Source organism: Leucopleurus acutus (genome assembly GCF_964270905.1).
Source record: "Leucopleurus acutus genome assembly, chromosome: 4".
NCBI classification, from domain to species: domain Eukaryota; kingdom Metazoa; phylum Chordata; class Mammalia; order Artiodactyla; family Delphinidae; genus Leucopleurus; species Leucopleurus acutus.
In genome coordinates, this window is record NC_139146.1 from 134195121 (window position 1) to 134219036 (window position 23916).

Sequence of the window (23916 nt, forward strand, 5' to 3'; positions counted from 1 at the left end):
AGGTGAATTCTATCAAACATTTAGAGAAAAGCTAACGCCTATCCATCTCAAACGCTTCCAAAAAATTGCAGAGGGAGGAACATACCCAAATTTGTTCTATGAGGCCACCATCACCCCGATACCAAAACCAAAGATACCACAACAAAAGAAAATTACAGTGATACCACAACAAAATACCACAACAAAAGAAAATTACAATATCAGTGATGAACATAGATGCAAAAATCCTCAACAGAATACTAGCAAACAGAATCCAACAACACATTAAAAAGATCATGCACCATGATCAAGTGGGATTTAACCCATGGATGCAAGGATTCTTTAATATATGCAAATCAATCAATGTGATACATCATATTAACAAATTAAAGAATAAAAACCATATAATCATCTCAATAGATGCAGAAAAAACTTTTGACAAAATTCAACACCCATTTATCATAAAAACTCTCCAGAAAGTGGGCACAGAGGGAACTTACCTCAACATAATAAAGGCCATATATGACAAACCCAAAGCCAACATCATTCTCAATGGAGAAAACCTGAAAGCATTTCCTCTAAGATCAGGATCAAAGCAAGGATGCCCACACTCACCCTACTATTCAACATAGTTTTGGAAGTCCTAGCCACAGCAATCACAGAAGAAAAAAAATAAAAGGAATCCAAACTGGAAAAGAAGAAGTAAAACCGTCACTGTTTGCAGATGACATGATACTATACACAGAGAATCCTAAAGATGCTACCAGAAAACTACCAGAGCTAGTCAATGAATTTGGAAAAATTGCAGGATACAAAATTAATGCACAGAAATCTCTTGCATTCCTATACACTAACAACAAAAGATCAGAAAGAGAAATTAAGGAAATAATCCCATTTACCATCTCAAAAAAAAAGAATAAAATACCTAGGAATAAATCTGCCTAAGGAGGCAAAAGACCTGTACTCCGAAAACTATAAAACACTGATGAAAGAAATCAAAAATGACACAAATGGAGAGATATACCACATTCAAAGACGGTTAGAATCAATATTGTGAAAATGACTATACTACCCAAAGCAATCTACAGATTCAATGAAATCCCTATCAAATTACCAATGGCATTTTTCACAGAATTAGAACAAAAATTTTAGTTTGTATGAAAACACAAAAGACCCCGAATAGCTAAAGCAATCTTGAGAAAGAAAAAAGAGTTGGAGGAATCAGGCTCCCTGACTTCAGACTATATTACAAAGCTACAGTAATCAAGATAGTATGGTACTGGCACAAAAACAGAAATATAGACCAATGGTACAGGATAGAAAACCCAGAGATAAACCCATGCACCTATGGTCAACTAATCTATGACAAAGGAGGCAAGAACACACAATGGAGAAAAGACAGTCTCTTCCATAAGTGGTGCTGGGAAAACTGGACAGCTACATGTAAAAGAATGAAATTAGAACACTCTCTTACACCATACACAAAAATAAACTCAAAATGCACTAAAGACCTAAACGTAAGACCCGACACTATAAAACTCTTAGAGAAAACCATAGGAAAAACTCTCTTTGACATAAATCACAGCAAGATCTTTTCTGACCCACCTCCTAGAGTACTGAAAATAAAAACAAAAATAAACAAATGGGACCTAATGAAAATTAAAAGCTTTTGCACAGCAAAGGAAACCATAAACAAGATGAAAAGACAACCCTCAGAATGGGAGAAAATATTTGCAAACGAAGCAATGGACAAAAGATTAATCTCCAAAATATACAAATAGCCCATGCAGCTCAATATCAAAAAAACAAATACCCCAATCCAAAAATTGGTGGAAGACCTAAACAGACATTTCGCTAAAGAAGACATACAGATGGCCAAGAAGCACATGAAAAGCTGCTCAATATCACTAATTATTAGAGAAATGCAAATCAAAACTACAATGAGGTATCACCTCATACCAGTTAGAATGGGCATCATCAAAAAATCTACAAACAACACATGCTGGAGAGGTTGTGAATAAAAGGGAACCCTCTTGCACTGTTGCTGGGAATGTAAATTGATACAGCCACTATGGAGAACAGTATGGAGGTTCCTTAAAAAACTAAAACTAGAACTACCATATGACCCAGCAATCCCACTCCTGGGCATATATCTAGAGGAAACCATAACTCAAAAAGATACATGCACCCCAATGTTCATTGTAGCACTATTTACGATAGCCAGGACATGGAAGCAACCTAAGTGTCCACTGACAGATGAATGGGTAAAGAAGATGTGGTACATATATACAATGGAATATTACTTAGCCATAAAAAGGAACGAAATTGTGTCATTTGTAGAGATATGGGTGGACCTAGAGTCTGTAATACAGAGTGACGTGAGCCAGAAAGAGAAAACCGAATATCATATATTAACGCATGTATGTGGAATCTAGAAAAATGGTACAGATGAACTTAGTGCCAGGGCAGGAATAGAGACATAGACATAAAGAACAGGCATGTGGACATGGCAGGGGGAAGGGGAAGGTGGGATGAGTTAGAAAGTTAGGTTTGACATAAATACACTACCGTGTATAAAACAGATAGCTAGTGGGAACTTGCAGTATAGCACAGGGAGCTCAGCTCAGGGCTCTGTGATGACCTAGAGGGGTGGGATGAGGTGGGGGGGCGTTTGGGAGGGAGGTCCAAGAGGGTGGGGATATATGTATATATATAGCTGATTCACTTTGTTGTACAGCAGAAACTAACACAACGTTGTAAAGCAATTATACTCCAATTAAAAAAAAAAAAGACTCCACGTTCCCCATGCAGGGGGCCCAGGTTCGATCCCAGGTCAGGGAACTAGATCCCGCATGCTGCAACTAAAGATCCCTCGTGCTGCAACTAAGACCCGGCACAGCCAAATAGATAAATATTTTTGAAAAACAAAAAAGAGTAGATGGTGATTATGTAAATATAAGAATCATATAGAACACTGAAAAAATTACAAAGAAATCAGTGTAGTTCAACAAAAGCTGGCTGCAATTTAATAACTTTGGTCTAGACACTTAAAAGCATATATATTTATACACACACACATGATTGGCATATAAAATGTAAATATATATGCTCATTATAATATTTGTTAAAAATTTAGGCTCGGGGGCTTCCCTGGTGGCGCAGTGGTTGAGAGTCCGCCTGCCGATGCAGGGGACGCGGGTTCATGCCCCGGTCCGGGAAGATCCCACATGCCGCGGAGCGGCTGGGCCCGTGAGCCATGGCTGCTGAGCCTGTGCGTCCGGAGCCTGTGCTCCGCAACGGGAGAGGCCACAACAGCGAGAGGCCCGCGTACCGCAAAAAAAAAAAAAAAAATTTAGGCTCGGTTTAATGCACCAGCCCTTTCTTTTTTAGGTTCTCATTTTTTTTAAGTTTTAATAGCTATGATCAAATTTGTTCCTTCCTGTTTTTGATACTCCATATTTGTGATTTTAAAATATCAGTCTTATGGCCCACTTTTGAAGAGATAAGGAAAAAAACAAAGCTCCAATCAGGGGAAAAATAAACCCTTTTCTGACAATCTTATTAAATGTACATTTAACATATTATTTCAAAATCTTTCACAGGAGGAGTGAATGTTACTGTCATCGGGGGTATCTTTCCATTCCTGAGAGTAAGCATGAGACAGGAGAGCAAAGAGGCCTAAACTATGCAACCTGCCACACTGTGGCAGGCACCCACAGCTTCAACAGATACTAGATTCACCTCATTCCTTTGCCATCCCTACCTACCCTTTGCTGCACTAGGAAACAGGAAAAAAAAAAAAAATCAAACTGCATGGTTTTTGAAAAAGCTCCCTGGTGATTTTTTTTTTTTTTTTTTTTGCGGTATGCGGGCCCCTCACTGCCGTGGCCTCTCCCGCCGCAGAGTCAGCAGGCAGACTCCCAACCACTGCGCCACCAGGGGAGCTCCCTGGTGATTTTTATACTCTCCTGAGTATACTCCTGAGCGTCTGTGTACTGCCCCCCAACATGAGAACTCAAGATATGCCTTGCCTCATCTCACCCTTAAATGCACTATATCCAAATACCTGAGAACACCTGGTTTCAACTGACTACTCCCCTGACTAGTTTTAGAGCCCAAAGTTGTGGCTGCAGCCAGACAGGTGTCAAGGCATCAACTGTGATACAGGCCCCCAAAAGAGAACCTTGTAAAGACCATTTTTCTACGCCTCAGAGCTGAGCCAGGCTGCCATCTGTATGATCTGAGCAACCACTGGGTAGGCGGTGACTCCACAGGTGCCCTAGTTTATCCTGTCTGTCCTGTTCCCATATTTGTGTTCACATGATAATCTTGCGGAAGAGGTGCTCCAGCGAGGCTCACGGAAAGAGCTTCAGGACTAATTCTGCAGAGACAAAAACCAGGCAGAGCAAGAACTCAAACTCATCCCGGAGAGATTACCAAAAGCTTTTTGGGAGACAAGTCCTAAGGTACTATTCTAAAAAAAAACACAAAGAGGTGGTGGAAAGAGAAGATCTGAAATTTCTGCAGAATTTGAACGGAGAGGACGAAAAATTTATTTTGTTCAGAGGGTAAGGGAAGTATCCTAAATAGCATCTTCTAAAAGGTTTCCCCTTCAGGAAGAAAACGTCAACACTTCACAGGCTCGACTCTCCACACTCCTCCCAGAAATTCCCATCGCTCACTTGGCAGGCGTCCAGATGGCCTAGTTCAGCTGGCAAATATTCAAATACAGTTATTCCAAATATGTTAATGAGACTAACAGGGTGCTCCCACCACGTCACCCCACCCTCCCTTTCTTTGTGTGAACTGAACCTGTGCAGGTTAAAACAGGTGTGCCAGACACTTGCTAAGTGAGATTACTGACTGTTAGCTAAGTGACTGCCAATTTAAAATAAGCATTTAGGGAGAATGGCTTTGCTCAAATGTATGTTGTCTTTTGAAAGGAATATTTCGACGTTCAACCCACTCCCACTCCAGTAATCCTCTATGGGTGTAAAAATATAAGCATCAATGATTTACATTCTTTCAGTGCCATATTCAAAGTATCTTAAAGATTCCAAGGTACTTGACAAGTATTCTTTTAAAAAGAACTTCCCAGTGACATATGTTTCATTCTGCAAACGAAGACATGGAATTAGTGGTTACACACTGGGAAAGATAATGATAACCGGAAATCACCGGCAGGTTTACTAATTTGTTAATTTATCGGTTAAGGAATTTATTCAACAATATCTCTTTAGCCCAACCTTAAGTATTTCCTTTGTGAACCCAAAGAAATCACAAAGCTTCATCTTTGGTTTGTATGTATTCTAAAAAAATCTCAAAATTTCCCCCACAAAATCAGACTACCTAAAAGTTTTCATTCCTCTTTCTCCCTGCCTCCCCTCAAAAAAAGCTTTAACTTGTTTCCTCATCCACACAGACATTCCACACATAGTCTGAATTTTAAAATAGGCCATGCAGCTTCACTGTCAGGAGACTAGAAACTGCCGGTTCCAAAAAAATCTCAGCATCGCCTGGTCCCTAAATTAGCCCCAAATCACCAGACCTTATACAGGAAAACAGGATCCAGTATTTTAAGTTTAAAAATTAAAGGGAGGTTGGAAGGAAGGTATAAATGGGATTACATACTTACCCAGGGTGACTCATGCTCATATGATCAAGATTAAACTGAGCACGGAATCTACAATCAGGAAAGAATTTTTTCTCGGGGGCAGAAAGGGGTGTGGCATTTCCAAATGAGCACTGAAGTAGGATCTCCTGTGTGGATTAGGTGAGCAAATCCCACATAATTAACTTCCTACTATCAATACAAGAAAGGAGCAAACACAGGTGAGCTGCATGCCTTCCCAAAAGGTGCCAGTCTAAAGCCCCTTCAGATGTTTCCAAGGCTCCAGAGATTAGATGGAGACGCAAAAGAGACTGGGGTGGCACAACCGTGTCAATACACTTAACATTACTGAACTGTGCACTTAAAAATGGGTAAGAGGGTAAATTTTACGTTATGTGTTTTTTTTAAAAAAATAAAAATTTTAGGGCTTCCCTGGTGGCTCAGTGGTTGGGAGTCTGCCTGCCGATGCAGGGGACGCAGGTTCATGCCCCGGTCTGGGAAGATCCCACATGCCGCAGAGCTGCTGGTCCTGTGCTCCACAGTGGGAGAGACCACAGCAGTGAGAGGCTCACATACCGCAAAAGAAAAAACAAGAAAAGAAAAAAAAATTAAAATTTTAAAAAAGAGTGAGAGACTGGGGTGAACTTACCACATTGTCACTGCTCTGAGGGGCAGCTAAAATGCTCTTAAAATGTCAAAGCATTTGGATTTTGGAAAGTACAACAACCCTCTGAAGATGGGGATAGATGCGGCAGATTGGGAATGGCACCGGGCTGGGTGTCAGGAAGCTTGCATCCATGACTACCTCTGCCTGCTAAAACCAACTGGCCTTGAACTCAGGGTATTTCCTTGGCCTCAATTCCCTAGGTCCTCATTTTCTCACTGCGAATAGGATCAGTAATTAAGTTTTCTTCCTTTCACTACTTTAAGAAAAGCATTTCTTCTCCTTAAGTATTTCAATAAAAATCTCAAAGTTATGAAAAGTTATTCTGCTTTGGAAATACACGGTTTAGAAACAACAGATTCTCTTTGAAAAACAAACATGAATGTTTTCAACACGAGAACCTTATCTGAAACATTAAAAATACTTCAATATCCATGTTCCAATATCCCTCAGTTAATAAGAACATGGGTTTCTCAACATATAACTGTTTCTCCAGCTTGGGAATAAATATCGCATTAGCTAAAATATTTAGTATGCATAAAACCTACCATAAAAGAGTATGTTTTAGCTGTTTAATAAGCATCACTGAAATCAGTAGGGAGATACTAAACTTTTAAATATAGCTGAGTATTAAAAATTATATCTTAAAACAGAAATAATCAAAGTACCAACATCCTATGAATTTTAAGTCAATCTATGCATTTTCTATTTAAATATAAGTAAATATAAAATCATTAGAAGTTAAAATATGTATATTCAGTTTAATGATGTCTTATTTAATTATGAAAGAGACATTTTAGTAACATGCAAAGGGCAATACATCTGCTTACCTAATATTTTACAACTTCTGCTTAACTAACATTTTATAACTTTTTTTTCCTATATGTTAAAGCAAAGCCAGAAATTTTAAAGTTAAAATACTCCCACTGAAAACTGATAAGCTATATATTTTTTTACGCTGCACTTGGATGACTAATGTTGCGGTTCTCCCCAGGAGCATTTACACTTGTTTACAGCAAATTTAAATATTCATTGGAAACATCTATCACTGTGTTAAACAACATATGGGTTAGAATAAATTATAGAAAAAAATCTGAAAAAATAACTAGAACTATCAAGAGACTCCTAAGAAAACAGGTCTACCAAGTATGTGGTTTTAAAAATACAGGAAAGCAAGGCAATAAAGTCACCTGAAATGAAAAGAGCAAGGTGTGAGCCCAGCCTTCGTGCGGGACAGACGTCACAGGAGTCTAGCCTTTCTTGATAGAAGCTGGCTCTGGGTCTCCACCGCCAGCCAGCAACAGCCCTTCTATTCACTTCAGGAGCAAAACGATCTACTAACTGAACGTACTTGAACTCTGGGTGCAGTGAGAGGGTGTGGTAGACACTTCATATAATAACAATAGTGATACCGTATAATCCTTCGTGCAGGACAGAAGTCACAGGAGTCTAGCCTTTCTTGATAGAAGCTGGTTCTGGGTCTCCACCACCAGCCAGCAACAGCCCTTCTATTCATTTCGGGAGCAAAGTGATCTACTAACTGAACGTACTTGAACTCTCGGTGCAGTGAGAGGGTGTGGCAGACACACCGTATAACAGCAATAATGCTACTCAACACTTACAAAGCAGATGGGAAGAGTCTCTAAGATCTTGCAGGCAGATGGGCAGAGTATCTCCCTGAGTAAGGAAATGGAGGGGAAGGGAGAGAGAGTGAAGGATGGAGAAAAGGAAGGGAGGGAGGAAAGGTCAGCCAGCTCATCAGTATGACACCACAGTGGTGAAAAGTCGACAGTACAATCTGGGTTCCCAGCATGGAGAAATGAACACTCTTGACACCGAGACGGTTAGGGTAGAGTAAATTGAAAGACACACACTCTGATGAAGAGATGGTTAGAGCAGGGTAAGGAAGGAATTAACAAAAGCTGATGATAGCCATCATTTTATAAGTAACTCCCCCAATGCCTTTTATTTTGGGAGGAGGGTGTCAATCTCTTTCTGCAAGGTATAAATAGAATCATAAAGTTCCCCTAAGAAAATACTATCTGATAGCTTTCTAAAAACAGAGTGAACTCAGTAGGTAGTTGGAAATAAATTCTTTATTCCTCTGCTAGGATTAAATAACCATTCCCACCTGGGCCATTTCTTGGCCAATTTTCTAAGATAGAGTCTGTCTTATCTCTCTCTCTCTCTTGCTCTCGTTCTTTAAAACGGACTTTAACATCAAAGTTTAGGTTCAAAGAAACAGATTAGAATATATACATTACACACAGGGAGAGAAAGAGAGACAGACAGACAGGCAGACAGAAATTTGAAAACAGAACTTCTTTAGTCACGTAGAACTATTTTGGTGCTCTGTTACAAACCAACCACATCTCAACTAACCAAAACTTAGGGCAAACTAGACAAGTACTATAAAGACAGTGGGAAAAAATATCTGAAATTAGAACTATTCCAGGAAACCTGGACTGTATTTTAACAATAGGCTTTCAGATCCCATAACCAGAATAACCAGAACTTCTGGTTACGGCACGCGGGCCTCTCACTGCTGTGGCCTCTCCCGTTGCGGAGCACAGGCTCCGGACACGCAGGCTCAGCGGCCACGGCTCACGGGCCCAGCCGCTCCGCGGCATGTGGGATCTTCCCGGACCGGGGCACGAACCTGCGTCCCCTGCATCGGCAGGTGGACTCTCAACCACTGCGCCACCAGGGAAGCCCAATCCTCTTCATCTTTAAGCCATTCATAAAGCTCTTGATTCACGAATGCGCGTTCTTTTTCAAATCTATACCTGCACAATACCTTCCTTGATTTCATCACATCTTTGAGCTTCTTGGCGATGGTTAGGTACTTTCTCATGTTCTTACCTTTCTGAAAATTCCCTTTCACTTTTGTCATCCTCTAAACATGTCCCCTTTAGGGGAAACTTTGATCTACATCACATATTTTTTAAAGGATCACCGCATATTTCCCTTATCTCACAGAAAAGAGGCTGAAGTTACTTTCTGAGTTTTGGTTCTTGCCTTCCTATCCCACTCTCTATACACATTTACTTCTACTGGATTTTCTTCCTTTTCCCATGTTTCCTCCATGCTAACTCAGCACTTATCCAAGTGTAAGGTAAGGACCACCTACATCAGAATCACCAGGGATTTGAGTGTTAGAAAATGCAGTTTTCTGGACCTCTACCAAGATTTACTAAAAATTTCAGAAAGGGCAAAGTCTCCAGAATGTTCATTTCAGAAGTTACCCAGGTGATTTGTATGCACATTAAAGTTTGAGGTCCACTGCCCCAAACCCTTGATTCTTCCTTCACCAAAGGACACAGGGACTCCACCGAACTATTACATGAACAAGTGCCGTCAGAGCATCTGAGAAGAGAGAGCAGCATGGCAGTTCTGTTCACCTTCCTTTTGAAATACAGATAGAGGAGCTAACAAAGTTTGGAGACTGAGCTGACTGTGAGACATCAGCACAAATGCAGACTCATCAGCCCTGCTCCATGGCTGCTGCCAATTACAGTAGCCAGACCTGCAAGAAGACTGATTACACGTAATTTATAAAAAGTAAACAAGCTGAGCAGCTTGTGAACAATGAATGGTGATATTCAAGCCAAGAGGTAATAAAAAGCATGAATAAATGACTCAGCATCCCCCTCCCCACGCAGACAACAATTGGTTGTACTCCAGCTAGGATTAGCATGGGGAAAAAAAAAAAAAGAGTATTTGGGGCAATGATTTAAATGATAACAGACCATTTACCATTGGAGAGAGATTTCTGTCTCTTGCAGAAACCCTTGTGACAGGGGTGCATGGCCCCAACCTCTGGGGTTCAAAAGCTTAGGCATCTAAATGACTTTTTCTCAACCTTATTGAAGCCAGAAAAGGAAATGCCTGGGTCCAAGGCTGCCACACAGTCCTGTACCTGAATTATGGCTTTTAAAGGAAACACAGGGAAATAAACCAAATGAATAATACAGCTGTAGGAACCAAGCTTTATGAAGGATTCCTCTACCTGAGGGTTTCCCAACTTCTGGCCTATTGATATTTGGGGCTGGGTCATTCTTGGTTGCAAAGGCTGTCCCGTGCACTGTAGTATGTTTAGCAGCATCCCTGCCTCCACCCACCAGCTGCCAGTAGCACCCCCAGTGGCGACAACCAAAAAACATCTCCAGACATTGTTAAATGTCCCTGGCGGGGGCAAAATCACCTCCCCACTTCCACTAAAAACCACCGCTGTACACGGACACATCACGAGGAAACGTTCGTATTAGTGAATTAGCTCGAGGAACATATTTTTGACATCATAAAGATCTCATGATTTTTGCTTTTAAATATACATATATATACGCCTCTTAAGTCTGTGATCCTACTTTTTAAAATATATTTTTCCGATACCAGGGACTACAATACACAATCTTAATATGGTTTCAGGGAGCTATTCAAGCCACTACAAACGTGCCACGTAAGGAAATAACTAGTGGGCTCCTTGCCTTTCCGAGTCACAATCAAGAAGCCGTCAACTTTATCACCGAAGGATTCATGTCCACTTGACACAGCCAAGGTGTCCATCAGGTACAGGCCACCAAGTGCTAGAGCCCGTAAAACTTTCAGGAGCCCACAAAAAGTGTCTTCATATGAAATTCACTTAAAATCAGAATAAAACATGAACATAATAAGGATAATAACTATCTAATAATAAATCCAGCTTGGAATATATTCATCTATCTGGACACAGTTGCAAAATATAATTTTTATTCTTTTTTTTTGTTAGAGGAAGGGAGCCCTTGAAGGCAAAAGTACTGGGGGCTCGTGAAAAATCATAACGAGCCCCAGCATCAAAAGGGGGAACAAGAAATTAAACAAACAAGTGCAATCCGGTGCGATGGGCACCGTCCTGGGGGAATGGCCGAGCACCGAAGGGGAACAAAACAGATGCTCTTGGCCCGCTGGGTCTGCATGGGTGAGTGATAGTGGTGGCGGGAGCTCGAGGGACGTTCCCGGGGTAGCCTTGGTGTGGAGGCAGAGAGAGGAGGGCCAGGAATCCCTGGAGGAGAGAAGCGCACAGGCCAAGGCCAGAGTGAGGGATCACAAAGCCAATCCGGGACCTGAAAGCTCAGTACAGCTGAAGCGGAGCGGGTGAGTGAGAAGGAGGTACATGCATGGGCCACATCACAGGGAACCCTGCAAGCCAAGAGAAGGGGTTTGGGCATTCCTCAGAGCAAAGGAACCCTGCGGAACAGCCTCAAACTGGAGCCCGGGACGATCAGATCTGGGTTTCGGAAAGGCCATGCTGGCTGCCTTGATGAAGCTGGTTTGGAGGGACGCAAGGATGGAGATAGGGAGATGAACTAGCTATTGCAGAAATCCGGCAGAAAGGCAAAGGCAGCTTAGGCAACACAGAGGTCAGGAAGTCAAGAGATCTCTGGAAGGTAAAGCTGACAGGATTTGGTCACTGGATGTGGAGAAGAAGAAGAGAACAAAGAAAACCCTCTGGCTTAAGCCACTGGGAAAGGGATGGTGGCGTGACTGACTGAGAGAGGGAACAGCGAGAGGACGGAGTTTAGGGAGAGGATGGTAAGCCCTGCTGTGGGCATGCGGACTCTCCGTTGCTGTGGGGATCTAAGCAGTTAGAGATCTACTAACCAGTTAGAGCCAAAGATGTGGAGTGACAAATGGGCTGAAATGGTGTCTTCAGATCATCAGCATATAATTCAGGGGCATTTCACTGGGCTTTATGATCCACAGATGGGCTTTAAAAGTTAGGAAGCGTGCAAGGGGATAATAAGGTTTGTGTGTAAGTTTGTAAGAATTCTGTGGACACTACTATATATAAAATAGATAACCAGCAAGGACCTACTGTATAGCAGAGGGAACTATACTCAATATCTTGTAATAACCTACAATGGAAGAGAATCTGAAAAAGAATATATAACTGAATCACTCTGCTGTACCCCTGAAACTAACAAAACTGTAAATCAACTAACAACCAGCATGATGTGGGCACTGGCCAAGCAGGGGGAAAAAAAAAGAAAGAATTCTATGGAAATGGAGAACATGGAGCTTTTATCAAATTTTCAAAAAAGTTCATGAACGCCCAATGGATGAAGAACTACTAACGGTGTGACATGGGAGTAGAGAGCATCCAGGGCTAGCCAGCACTGGAACGCTTAGGAACTCCAACACTTCCAGAAACCAGAGGCTGGTATCAGGAAGGCACAGGGAAGAACATATTTTGAGAAAATGGACGAAGTAGTCAAGAGTTTCATGAAAAATAAAAACTAAAAAGTTCAGATCTAGTTCTGCTAGATTGGGCAACCATCTGGGATCTTAGTGGGAGCCGGGTTAGGTAAGGATGGTGGAAGAGGACCCGGGCTGCATTCCACTCTGAGATGAGCAGCAGGTGAGGAAGAGGGGGCCGCCAGGTGGACACAACCCACCCACGAGTCTGGCTGGAAAAGGGAGCAATAGAGTCTCACTCCAGCCCCATCTTTGAAAATTGAATCCATCTTTTTTTTTTTTTTCTTTCGGTACGCGGGCCTCTCACTGCTGTGGCGTCTCCCGTTGCGGAGCACAGGCTCCGGACTCGCAGGCTCAGCGGCCATGGCTCACGGGCCCAGCCGCTCCGCGGCATGTGGGATCTTCCCGGACCGGGGCATGAACCCGCATCCCCTGCATCGGCAGGCGGACTCTCAACCACTGCGCCACCAGGGAAGCCCTGAATCCATCTTTTAAGGTCCTGGTGAAATCTCTCTTCATGAAACCTTCATGAAACCTTCCCGGAATCCCTGAATTCACCTCCCTCAGCTGAATTCTTCTAAAGCCTGGCCTCACACATCACTGATCACAACACAATTTGCAGTACTGAGTGCCTCCTATGTCCCTAGTAGCATATAAACTCCTGAAAGGTAGACGCAGTGCCCACTTGGGCCTCTCCTGAATTCTTTGCAATGCCTTGTTCTCAGCGGGCATCCCCTCAAGGACTGCAGGGTCTGACCTGAGAAGTAAGAGATCTGGCCCCGCCAGAACAGCTGGTTAACTTGTATGACCTCGGACAAATCAATTAAGTCTCTCGGAGGCTATTTATTTTCACTCCCTGTAAAAAGAGGAGGTTGGACTCTCTACTAGGGAAGAAGGAGATAAGTATAATTGGGAGAGATATTTGATATAGCTATTGTTTTTGTAATGCAAATCACAGAAAATAAAACTGGATGAAAAGCCATGGGAAACTCAAACAATACGTGATAGAGAAATGGGTTAGAAGAGGTTGAGAAACATTGAACTAGATGATTTATCATTTTAGGCTTAAAATTCAACAAGTATTTGGTCACGCTACTCAAGAGATTGTGCCAGGTACCACTCTGTGCATTTCAGATGCAGAGAACAAATGCCGTCTTTGTCCTCTGGAAATTAATAACCTATTACAAACACCAAAGAATGATAAATGAAGCCATAATTTTCTTTGTAAATAGATCATGTGTACACGCTTTCTACTGTGTATACTGTGGGCCATTAGGAAAATCATCTAGAAAGATATGTTAAAATGAAAAATATACCAGGCATGCTTTTCCTGTTTTGACTCTTCCACTGCTTAAATGAAGAGAAAGAAAAAAGAAGAGAAAGAAAAAAGAACTACAGCATCAGTTTAATTTTGTGCACTTTTCTTCAGAGATAAATGACCTAGATATCCTGTGAAGATTACTCAGAAGGCTTTGGTTTTATGTAACAGCACCACCAGGAACAAATTAACTGCCCAAATATTTCGCATTCTTCCTAGCTCAGTATTTCCTTTTACCTTTTTCCAACACTTCAAACATTTAAATCTGAAATTGTCGGGGAGAACTTGTAAAATCCAATCCTCCTACACGACTCTGGGGTCAATTATAACTTTGCCAGAGGGTAGGGGCTTCATATGATGCTCCCCTAACCCAGTGAGGTGAGCCTTCCTCACCAAGTTCTACTTAACGCCACTGGAATTCACAGCACTGGAGGTAGCATTTTACCAAGTGTTTCTCTTCCAAGTGACAAAGATAAAAGCACTTCTTTCCCGCAAATCAAGTGGTCCTCCCTCCAATCAGAAGCACCTTCCTCTTGGCTACGATGACCCTAGCCAAGGCACCGATGGGAATGTGTGATGGACTGGAGTTGACAAAGCACACCAGGTACTTAATTCTTTAACCAGGTAGTCATCTCAGGGAGGAGTCCTGCTAGTCAGAAAGTGGCCTGACCGCATTTCCCAATACAGTAGTAACTAAAAACTGCATTTCAGGAGAGAACAACAATCTACCTGCTGGGTAGAACATTATGATTCCTAGTCTTGATTACTACATAACAGGACATAAATAACTCCCCCTTTTTTAGAGAACAGGTGAAAGACTGTGTGTGTAAGGATTTTGACATGAATACTTTGTGATGTTGGTAGTGAGGCTTCTATTACAGAGGAAGAAGTGGAAAGCAAGGGGAAAAGGGGAAAAGGGCAAGTGGGTAGGGATTCCTGGGGGAAAGAGTGCTTTTTACTTCTCTCCCACTTAAAAAAGTTAGCAGATAAAATTTTATAGCAACTGGCTAGCCGATGTATTAAATACAATAAATATTTAATACAAAATATCAACTACCAAATATTAACTACAGTAAAAATGACAAAAATAGATTGAGTTCTCAATCCCCTGATGCTACCGTCCTGCATATTTTATTTCATAAAAGCAAAAAAGCCTCTTAACCAAAATATTTACCTGCTTATTTCACATAAAACTGCTAAATATCTCTAGGCAATAATGACAAATATTCAATTCAACCAAGCAACACGAAGTCAGTTACACACCCTTACTGTTAATTAACATTTTTTCCCCTCTTCAGACCAGAGGATGAAAAGTAAAATGAAATTTTAATGTTTTCGTTTTCCATGTGTGATATTCTTAAAGAAGAACCATATGTAAAACTTTTCAAAAAAAATTAAACGACACGAGTTAAAACAAAGGAAAATAAATAAAAAAGGGAAAAGAAAATCAATGAGCAGGACAGTTAAAGCAAAGTTTGGTATTTTTCTTCCTTAAAAAAAAAAAAAAAAAGACCTAAGATTTCTACACTGAAGAGAAATGTTTGGACTCTTGGTATATTGTTTTTAACTCATGGAACAATGTAGCCATTTGTTTTTTTCCTTTTAGGACACTGCTGTTGTTGTTGTTGTTGTTTGAACACATGGGGAATTACCTAGGCCAAGTATGAATTCAAAGAAAAAAGCTGGGAGAAAAAAAACACCACCATATGAAAAACTTGTGGTAAATTTGGGATTCTTTCCAGTGTATAAAAGTAAAAGAAAACTCAGTTTAGAAATATGAAAAAAATTTCTGAAATACACAGAAAGGAAAGAACAGTTAAATAGTAGGAAAAAAAATTAAGATCACTCACATTTCCCCTTCTAGAAGCTCTATTTCTTTGCGACTTACATCTTCACATGCAGTTTGCATATAGTAGCTCTGCTAAAAACAACCACATGGAAAATTTTTGTTCCAGATAACACTGCAGGACAGGGCTTGGCAGCTACAAGCTGTAATCAGAATGCTTCAAGGGCTAATGTAACCCAGATAACGACCAAGCATGCATTTCGGTGCAGAGTCTTAACTATTTTTTTTTTTTTATGAAGCAGGCTGTGGGAGGGTCAAAAGCTGCTGGGTTCTACTTTATACACATTCAGCAATGAGCATTTTTCTCTTCAGTTAGGGAGCCTTTTGCTCCTACGAATAAAAGAATTGCTTAAAATATAAAAGATTCTTTTCCAGTTAAGGCATTCTTGTAGGATTTGAGGTGCTCACACAGACAAGCCTGGAATGGTCGAAGCTTCCAAGTTCCTAAAATGACTTTTCCCAGTAATTCCACAGGCCTGCATCGCCACCTCCAATTCATTAAGGCTCCCCCAGCCATTGAGTTGGCAAATGAAGAGGCTACATTTAAGGGCCGTGGAAATCCATGGTACAATGAGCCACTTTCGCCCAGGGGTCATCTAAAGAAGAAAAGAATGCTGATTTTATTTGTTCCTGTAGCTGAAGAGGGGGAGCAGACAGGGACCTGGGTCTTGCTAAGTTTCCTGTACTTAGTCGACTGAGATAAAAGAGTCACAGAAGTGCTGTGCCTTCAATCCAAGTTCAAGTGGCAAATTCAGATGGAACTCTAACTTGGGGGGAAGTGAGCCACCCTGTTAATGCAAGGAATGTGAAATGGGAGAAACCCTTCCATCAACAGTCAGGAGGGGTTTAATGTGATCCATTGGTGTTATTCTCTTTCCTCCAGCACTGGCTGGCACTCACACAGCTGGGCTAAGATGGCTTCCAAAGTCCAAAATAAGACGCTAGCCCAAGGCAGCCCCTGCCCTCCTGCTGGAGCTCAGAAGCAAATGAATCAAAGGCTCTTTTATTCTCCCTCCTACCAGAACATGCTCCCTCTCTGTTGTCAACTAAATGCTTGCCAGAATGAATTATTTAGTTCCAAACAGACATAAAGAAATCTTAAATAACACATGTCCCTTGGAATTTTAATAAGTTCAGGTGACCGGACAAGTGGGGTTGTTTGGTTTGTTGTCTAGCCTGGGACAGAAAATTCACTTGTGGTCAGGATCCCATCAAGAGCATTAGGTCATGGCAGAAACTGAAACTTCTCAAACTGCAAGTTACAGCTGACATCCAAATTCCATGCATGAAACGGAGCTGTTCTGTTCTTTTCACAGGGATGTCTGAACTCAACACAAAGTCCCCTTTCTTCCTTGAAAACCAGGCTGCCCTTCTGATTTTGCTATTTCTGTCAGAAGCACCTGGATTCTTCCAAGAATAGAGCCTGAAATTCACCTGTGAAGTCTTCCCTGGCTGCCCTCCTCCCCCTCCCCTCTAGTCTGAGCTCTTAAGCAATTACTGTCTGTATCAACCATTTGGCAATTCATCATATACAGCCTTATAAACATAGCTCTTGTAAAACGATTTAAAGGAACATGCATTTACAGCTTGTCTTGGGGAACAGATTAGAAACTCCTTACGGGAAGGGAGTGGGCCTTTCCCTCCACGGTATTCAACACGTGGCACATTTACAAAAGCTCCAGAGATACCTGTTTATCGATTCAGTCAACAGATACCTGGTGAGCTTCCACTCTGTATCAGACACAGCAGCACAGGCACTCGGCAGCCCTGGGCTCAGTGAGCCTGCATTCTGTTAAGGGAGGCGCCGAAGGGTCCCCAAAGAATTCTGCTTCTGTAGTTTTAATATATTCACTAGCTATTTAAGATGAACAAGAAATGGAAGATTTATTTCCCCCCCATCTGCCCCTCCCTGCCAAGGGAAAGTCTGAGAAGAGGAATGTTAGAGGGCAAGAGAGCTTAGAGTGTAGATGTGGTGCCCACCACGTCCCCATTTTACAGATAAGGAAACTGAGGATCAGAAGGCTCCAAAGATCACGTGAATAGTGGCAAAGCCCAGGTGAATTCTGGGTCCTGACACTCAGTTCAGGGTTCCTTCCACCATGGCCCAATTTACCCAAAACCCTTCAAAAATAAAGTGGTAATCCACCTGCTACGATGTTCTTTCTCGTGTGTTAGTCTCTGTAAGAAAATTAGCAGTGCCGACAGTTAATCACCTCTTAAATGTCCTCAACCTGCAAATCATCAAGACCTTAGCTATGTATTTTTTATGTCAACTCCAAACTAGGGAATCTTACTTAGGCTTAAAAGTGCCTTGTCACTTCATTTCTTTCATATTTAAGCAGACTCATTATGGCAAAACACACTGAAATAACCAGTTCACCTGTCAACCAGATTATCCAAGTATAAATTCTTACCATGTTTTTGTATTTGTTCAAAGATGATCAATTAAAAAAAAATTTAAAAACAGCAGAATTCTAAAACTACCCTCCAAGCTGATCCACCTTCTTAGTAATTTTGAATCCCAAAAGACAACAATCAGATTTAGGGATTCAGCAACTCATATCACTAAGCCCAGGCACAACAAAAGAATTAACTATCATTAACTTTCATAAAGACAATGTACTTGCTAGTTGATGATCTTTCTTAGTAGAAACAATGTTCCTGCCTTATTGGAAAAGGTAAAAAGAAAACATTTGAAATTTGAAGGGTATGTTCACTAATGGGAGAATTGCAGGAAAAAAATTTCCTTGAACAGAATAATTATGCTCCTTCAGTCACTGTAAGCAAAAGCTTCAGAATCTGTAGACTACTGGCAATTCCCAGTAGCAGAATCTGCTACTGGGAATTGCCAAAAAAGGGCAGGAAAAGCTTCCAAACATCCCAGCCCTCTTTGTTGTAGTGACACTATGGAACGGGGACTTAGCCCAGCTCCTGGGTTGTCCTTGAACCAAGGAGATGCTGTTATTTTGCCTTCCCCATGCCTCTCTCCTCCATGTAAGATGTCAGGTGCCCACCCAGAGGAAGATGCTATTTCTGTTTCTAAGTCCATTCCCAGAACCACAAGTTCAGACAAAAAACATCCTATAAGCTGACAGCTGAAGAGCAGAGCCCAAGCTGGGTGCAGATTACACACCCAAGAACTGGCTGACGTTTTGCTCCCCAGCTGGCTGGCAGCTAGCAGGCCACCCTGCCCTGGTCCAGAAGCAGGTTCTCCTGCTGAGACTGCACACCGGCCCAAGGCAGACATCTGGGCCATGGAGGAGCCCAAACTTGGTGTCTTGGCTTGAGGCAGGCCATAGGGAAGCTCCCCCCTGCAGAGACAGGGAGACAGCCAGCTGGCTTGGAGCAATCCTTTGTTTTCAAGACTTACCTTTTATCTCAGCTAAAATTTCAAATCCTGATGAAAATTCTACCATTATTTCAAATGGCTGATTTGTCTTTAAACAGCCCTTTAAACATCTGAGCGCTGCCGTTGAGTGCATACTACCAAGAGTCTACTTGGTTTCTATAACCCTAGTGACATTGATCTGTATGTGATTCTACTCAGGTCCTTGACAGAGTGAAAAATCAGCTGTTGAATATATAACACCGGATGAAAACAGCAACACAGTAGTAGCAAAACTGAGAGAAAGCAGAAAAATCTTCACCTCCATATTAAGTGGACTTCTAAAAATTCTCAGAGGATGGAACACATACAAGAGGTTCTTACCCTTTTGCAAATAAATATAGAAAAAATTAAAAAGAGGCAAAAAGGCTGGAGAATCTGCTCGCTAGTCTTTGTCTTAACTGTCTTTTATGCCACTTCCACTCTCTTTAGGAAATTCAAGAAAAGCTTCCATATCTGAGGAACATACTAATATAAAAAAACAATGCTGTTGACTATAAAAAAGCAAACATAAAATGGAGTTGTAAATGGAATGCATGGGGGCCATACCTTGAGATGACTTTGAAGATAAAACTAAAACAATTTTTTGTCACTTAAAAGCCCTGATGGATCATCTTAATCAATGCTTGGACTACCCTATAAATACTGTAAACAGTGAGACAACTGTCAAAGTTCTCTGGCCAAATGTTCCCCAACAAAATCAATGTTCAAACTCCCTGAAGTTTCATTTAACAATTACAGTACCAGGCATCCAAGATAGCTTATCACAGTGAATCTGTTCATTCAAAACCATTATCAAGCAACATTTTGCCTACTGGGTGGCCAACAATGTTTCCTTTCATCCAGAAAATAAAGTTTCTACATGAAAACCAAACCAGCACAGGAGATGCATGTATATATGCCAATGTCTTTGAGGGGCAAAGCTGCTTTAGCCAAAACTGTCTGAATTGGATACCAAGCCAAAGAGCAATCATCTGGGAATGTCAAAATCTGGGCAACCGACTTGACAGTGCAAATATAAGACAAGACTCATTTTAACTTGTAAGTCTCCAGTCACCCTCTTGGACCCCTCAATTCTGGTGGCCACCCTGCCCACTTTCTTCCTGGGCTGTCTCTATGTACTTCACTGGTGTGGAAAGAAAACCCCAGTGCCCAGCCAGACAAAGAAAAGCCCGCCTCCCCCCTGCTGTTAGGCATATTCTCCCCTCAGCTGACAACAATTTAGGGAGCCCATTGTCTCCCTTAAGTATTCCTGTGGTTTCAGTCTACAAGAAGCTTGTTCCTCAAAACATCTATGCAATACCCATAGTGATCCACTTGGGCACACAATCAGAAACCGTGTGGCGTTGCTAGCTACCTTTTGTGCACACATGCTTGTCTTGTGTTTCTTCAGCACTGCACTTCTGATGCACAGCCCGCCCCCTCCTTGCATGTTCAACCAATATCCATAGACTCACAGAAAGTTACAACTTGAAAGGCTGTTTGCAGATGACCCGCCTGAGTGCCGCTTGAAATCAACTAGATGACTCATTAACCTTTTAAAGGCCAGTCAGGCAGGCAGATCTGGGTTCAAACCCTGCCTCTGGCACACTCTGGTTATGTAGACTGTGTTCTCATCTGTTAAACAGATAGATAATACCCGCCTCATAAAACTGTTGTAATGATCAAATGAAATAATAAATTTTTTTAAATTCAGATTTTCCATTTTCTTGGCCCTTGTTAAGACATAATCTTTGGGGCTGATTTTCTTCCTGGTTTGTATTACATTAAATTGCAAGCCCAAGAGGCAAGTCTTTTTTCCTACTGTATTTTTTAATCTTATGGTCCCTAGTCCGGTGCGGGGCATCTTTTGAGAGAGCCATAAACCAATCATGTGAAAGAAAGCATTAAACCTCTATTACCACTACCTATTTCAGCTAATGTAGTGTTCTTCAGTTCCCCCAAGGACCCAATCATTTCCTAAACAGCGCCTTCTCAAAACAAATACATCTATCAATCCACTCCCTCTTCCCACACACATACAACCTTCTCTTCAGAACTCAGAGCTGAAAACAACACTGCCTCTCCCCAGTTTTTGTATTAAAGTCAGCATATTTACCAGAATATTCAGGCAAAGTGTGATAGGTGGAGAAACAGGATTTGGAAGGATTCAAAAAATCTCTGGAGAACTTTCTTAGGATTTGTGGCATCAAATCCTTAAATAAGAATTACTTGCCTATAACAAATTCTGGCAGAAAGTAAACCAGAAACTCACCGGTGAGTTGTTGGTGAAGTTAAATATTGCACTTCACTCCGTTCTATGCAAGCAAACAGTGACTAATAGGATTACCTCGAGCTCTCTGGATGTAGATACCCTTCCACAAGAAACAGGTTCCATTATTAGTGTCGGCCCCCTGGTAGTAAATTTATATTTAAGGGGGCATACATTTTGTTTTCGAGACATACTTTACTAGAAAAATATTTGCGTCATATGCCAGGGCGAAGGTGTCATTTCTGTCTTTTGCAGGGGGCAGCAACAAAGAGCCAATGGGGGAGAAGGGGATAAGATCGCAGACACCTCCCCCCCCCCCCGAAGAGGACACAGATTTCCACCTAAGCAAGGTTGGTTCTTTCAAGGAATATCTTCCTTAACAGCTAAAACGGTTTAACACATAATCAGCAGAAGCAATTCGGGTGGCCTGGGAAAGTACCGTAACACACAGAAATCCTGACTGGCCCCAGCTGTCCTCTCCTGCGGGGTTTGACAGCGTGTCCACGGCGCCCGAACACCAGCCACCAGGCTCCCCACAGCGCCCTCCTTTCGCAGCAAACTGCCAAGGCTCTCGGGCCAAACTCCAAGGTCCCTCGCTTCAAAACCGCGAAAATGTGAACCGTGCTAAGCAAACGGTAGGGCGCGTAATAACTTTTCTTTCCCGTGTGCGCGGACTGGAGATGCTCGGCTCTAAGGCCAACTTCCCAGGTCCCCCGCCCGCTTCCGGCAACCACCCCGAGGGGAAGGCGGGAGGGAGCGCGGACCAAATAGAAGGCTGATGAGTTCCAACACCTCCGTGGGTTTCCCACTGCGGGAAATTTACTATACAGCAGTCCCTAAGGATTCCCTGCAGATATAACGAAAGGAGAATGCTCTCCCCCTCGCCCCTGCTAAAAGGAACAATAAAAACATGCAGCCGGCGCTCAGCTGGCCATGCCGGGCCCTCCTACGGGCCGATGTCTGGAATCTGGAGAAAAGAAAGGTGCCCGGCCAAGAGGAGGCCCGGGCGTGAGTGTCCAGCCTGGGTCCCCAGCCTGCCGGGGAAAGGGCCCACGGGAAAAGGATGGGGACCAAGGGTAAGCAGCAGCCCGCGCGCGAGCCTCCCGGGAAGGGGAACGGCGGCCGAGCTCTACTTACATAACGCTTCAACTTTTTCTCCGGGGGTGACTTGCGGAGCCATCCGGAGCAGACCACTTCGCCGCCGCTCATGGTGCGCGCCTCTCCGGCTCCGGGCCGGGCGCGCTCCCGACACCGCCGACGCCGGACAGCCGCGCAGCGGCGGGGACCTAGCTCTCCCGCGGCGCACCCCGGGCGGACGGGCTCCGCGGCGCGCCGGCTCTCGGCCTCCGAGCTTCTTCCCCAGCAAGCAGGTCCGCGGACTTGAGTAGAAGCGGGCCGCGCCGCCGAGGCCGATACCTCGGTGCAGGGTCCGCGGCCGGGCCGAGGGCGCCCCGGCCTCCCTTCAGTGCGCCCGCCCAGCCGCCAGGCGCGCCGTCCCGCCGGCTGCCTCCTTCGCGCTCAGGCTCAACGGGACTCTGCCCCGGCGCGGAGCCCAAGCCTCGGCCCCCTGCGCTCCGCCCCCTCGGGACGGGACCTCCCAGAGCGCTCTCTAGACAGACACGACGCTGCACGCGCGCACACCCACACTCACACACACACAATGCCCTGCGCGGTGCCCACTCCGGCTCGCCCGCTCTCGGTTTCGGTGCGCCCTGCGCGATCCTCTCCTTCCCCCTCCTCGCGGGAGGGTGGGTCACTTCCCCGCGGCGCCTGGGCAGCCGGGAGGAAAGGGGAAGCCGCGAGGGTCCCGTGGACAGCGGGCGCAGGGCTGGTCCAGGGCCACGGAGGGAGCCGCCGGCTCGGCGTCGCTGGGCAGGGCAGAGGTCCCGCCGGAGGGTGGGTCCGCGCTCGCCGCCAACGCGGGAGAGAGAGGGCGGAGGGCGGCGAAGGAACGAAGCTCTCGGCTGCTCGGCTGCGGGGACAGAGCCCACCGTCCAGTCCCCTCGCGCTCCTCCCGCGCCGCCTCCCCCACCCCCGGGCGCGCGGCAGGTTTTGAGCGGCCTGGCCCCCGGCCCCGATCCCTCCCTCTCCCGGCCTCCCGGCTCCCTCTTCCTTTCCTCCTCCCCTTCCCACGTTCGGGCCGGCTGCGGTTTCTGCCCAGACTTTCTCTAACTCCGCCGGAGCGCTTCCAGCCAAAACAAGGGCCAGGGAGGAGGAGACGCACGGAGGGAGGGAGCGAGAGAGGGAGGGAGCGGGAGTCCGAGAGGCATCCTGGGATCTGTAGTTCGGAAAGCTAGAGAGGGGTCCTCGGCCGCCCGGCGGCAGTGGAGACCGGAGCCCCCGGCGGCCTGCTCGCCGGGGAAGGCGGCGAGGCCTCGGCGAGGACGGTGCTGCCGGGGCTTGGGCTCCGGGCGGAGCGAGGAACCTTCGAATGTTCAAGTCTGGAGATTGCCATCTTGGCTCAGCCGAGTGTCAGTCAGTTCGGAGTTAGTACTGTGCACGAGATCAGGAGTTGGAGGGGGAGGGGCTGGGGTGTTTGTACTTGACAGCGCGCAAAGCAAAACAGCCCGGAGGGAGACCGCGCGCCCTGGAGAGTCTGCGACCCCCGGATCCCTGCCCGCGAGTCTG

General features: G+C 44.1%; 1 protein-coding gene across 2 annotated transcripts in view; it reads right to left on the minus strand.

The window, feature by feature from the left end:
- The window catches only part of GAB1 (GRB2 associated binding protein 1), a 127326-nt gene extending 104368 nt beyond the window's left edge, over positions 1 to 22958 (minus strand). Inside the window, exon 1 of one of the 2 annotated variants that reach the window (XM_082837836.1) lies at positions 22426 to 22958. In XM_082837836.1, the coding sequence (XP_082693962.1) occupies positions 22426 to 22497 (72 nt within the window). In that variant the 5' untranslated portion in view covers positions 22498 to 22958. The remainder of the gene's footprint in view (positions 1 to 22425) is intronic. The other variant, XM_082837834.1, reaches the window with a different exon arrangement.
- Between the last annotated feature and the right edge of the window lie 958 nt (positions 22959 to 23916).